The 2,156-nt window shown below is 69.6% G+C and overlaps 1 protein-coding gene across 1 annotated transcript; it reads right to left on the bottom strand.

Annotated features, from left to right (window-relative positions):
- LOC117639876 lies at nt 1-1,636 on the bottom strand. The gene is made up of 4 exons (XM_034375823.1): nt 1,088-1,636; nt 737-1,008; nt 605-667; nt 1-193 (listed from the first exon to the last, which is right to left on the bottom strand). The coding sequence occupies exons 1-4, from the start codon at nt 1,634-1,636 to the stop codon at nt 1-3; spliced, it is 1,077 nt and encodes a 358-aa protein (XP_034231714.1).
- Nucleotides 1,637-2,156: the final 520 nt, after the last annotated feature.

Genomic DNA, 2,156 nt, shown 5'->3' with positions numbered 1-2,156 from the left:
TCACTCGGGATCGCCCTCGGCCTCGGCCACGGCGACGCCCTCCTCCTCGGAGTGGTCGAAGCTGCTGGCGCAGACGACGCCCTGCACGTGCTGCATCTGCTGGCCGTCCGCCGCCAGCCCCACGTCCTTGATGCCCTTGCACACGCTGCGCGGCGTGGTGGTGGCGCTGCCCGCGGACATCCGCACCGTGTTGCTGGTGTAGGGCGGCGACGCGTGCGCGTTGGACGTGCGCACGGGGCGGTCCGAGTCCGCCGCGGCGTCCTCGTCGTCCTCATAGTCGTCGTCGGCCTCCTTGCTTTCGGCCTGCTGCTGCTGCTGCGCGCGCTCCTTCTCCTTGTGCAGGATCAGGGCCTCCACCAGCTGGTTCACGTCCACCAGGTTTGGGTTCGGCGGCCGCGGGGAGGTTGGCGGTGGCGGTCGGCGCCGTGGCGGTGGTGGTGGCGGCAGTGGGTACTGTGGGTAGGGGTTGTAGGGCGCGTAAGGCGCGTACGGCGCGTAGGGGTAGGCCGGGGGCAGGCGGTACGGGTACTGCGTTGAAGGGTACGGCCGGGGTCGACGCGGCCGCGGGGCTGGCGGCGGCGGCGGGGGAGGTGGTGGTGGCGGCTGTGGTCGAGGCCGCGGACGAGAGCGTGGCCTTGGTCGAGGTCGCTGGTATTGAGCAGCGTACCTGCAAATTATCAGCCGATGAGAGTAAGTCTGCTGCCAGGGGGTGTAACGTCGCGTAAAAGGAGCCTACCTGCTGTTGAGGTAGCGCACGACGTCCTCGTAGGTGGGGTGGTAGTCGCTGGGGTTCTGCAGGGTGGGCTCGTGCGACACGGCGTCCGCCATGAGGCCCTGCAGGTCGTCCTCCACGGGGTCGGGCTCGGGGCCCACCCAGGTGCCGTTGTCCGCCACGTACTTGTTGATGTTGGCCTCCAGGCCCAGGCCGGGGTCGTACACGGGCCGCATCTGGTTCTGCGCGGGCTGCGCGCCCTGGGGCTGAGGGGCGTTCACGTAGCCCGAGTAAGCCTGCAGATTTTAAGAAGGGGCATTTCATGACAGCACGAAAGAAAACATAAAGTTGAGAAACTAACCCTCGGCACTCTACCTGCAGGTGCTCGTCGTTGTGGCTCCAGAGCCCCTTGGTGTACTCGGGGTTCCAGCCGTTGGGGTCGTTGTTGTACTCCTTGCGGGACTCGTCCACCGTCTCGGGCAGGCCGTGGAAGCCGTTGTCGTACTGCGGCACCCGGTTGCCCCAGAAGTCCACGAAGTACGGCTGGCCGGCCGTGTCCTCCTCGTCGCCGTCGTGCGGCCCGTCGAACTCGTCGCGGTGCCCGCCGGCCTCGAAGTCGCTGAGCGGCGCGTCGAACTCCGGGTCGCGGTGGTGCATGGCGTCGTCGTCGTCGTCCACGTCCTTCATGTCCGCGTCCGTGTCCTTGACTAGCTCGGCGAGGTCGTCCTTGAGCGCGGCCCACATGTCCTCGCCGACGCCGGGCACGGGCTTCTTGGGGTAGTTGGAGTTCTTCCAATTCTGCCGGAAGTGCAGCTTGTCCACCTCCTTCTGCAGCTTGACGCGCCCGTTGGCGTTGTTGGACAGCACCTTCTTGGCGTGCTCGAGCACGTCCGCCGGGATGTAGCCCTGCCAGGCTGGCGGCATGGGCGTGGACGACGTCTGCCCGAGTGGCGGCGGTACGTCCTCGACCTCCTCGTCGACGGGCGCAGCGTCTTCCGGAGGCGGTGGCGGTGGTGGCGGCGCGGCGGTGGTGGTGGTGGTGGTAGCGGAGGCCGCGGCGGCGTCCTTGGAGCAGTTGCAGGCCTTAGCGGCCTTGGGCCCGCGGATGAGGGTGATGTTGATGAGCTCGGGGCGCGGGGCTGCCGGGGCCGTCTGCTGCGGGACGGGGGGCGCCGCGGGGGGCGCGGTGGACGCGGGCATGACGGCGCCTAGCAGCAGCGCGGCGCCGGGCCGCGGCCGCGTCCACGCCGAGGGGTAGCGCGGCGCCGGCGGGTACTGCAGGCCCTGGAAGCCCTGGAGGCCCTGGAGGCCCTGCAGGGCGTAGGACGGCCGCGCTGGCACCACCTTGCGGTACGTCAGCGAGGGCTGCGCCGCGGCGCGGGGCGGCACCGAGAACGACGCCGAGGACCCCACTGCGGACATGGAGGACACGAGGGACATGGGC

This window comes from Thrips palmi, unplaced genomic scaffold, assembly GCF_012932325.1.
Source record: "Thrips palmi isolate BJ-2018 unplaced genomic scaffold, TpBJ-2018v1 HiC_scaffold_12, whole genome shotgun sequence".
NCBI classification, from domain to species: Eukaryota; Metazoa; Arthropoda; class Insecta; order Thysanoptera; family Thripidae; genus Thrips; species Thrips palmi.
Note: the sequence above shows the minus strand (reverse complement) of the source record. Positions and strands in the feature narration are given on the sequence as shown.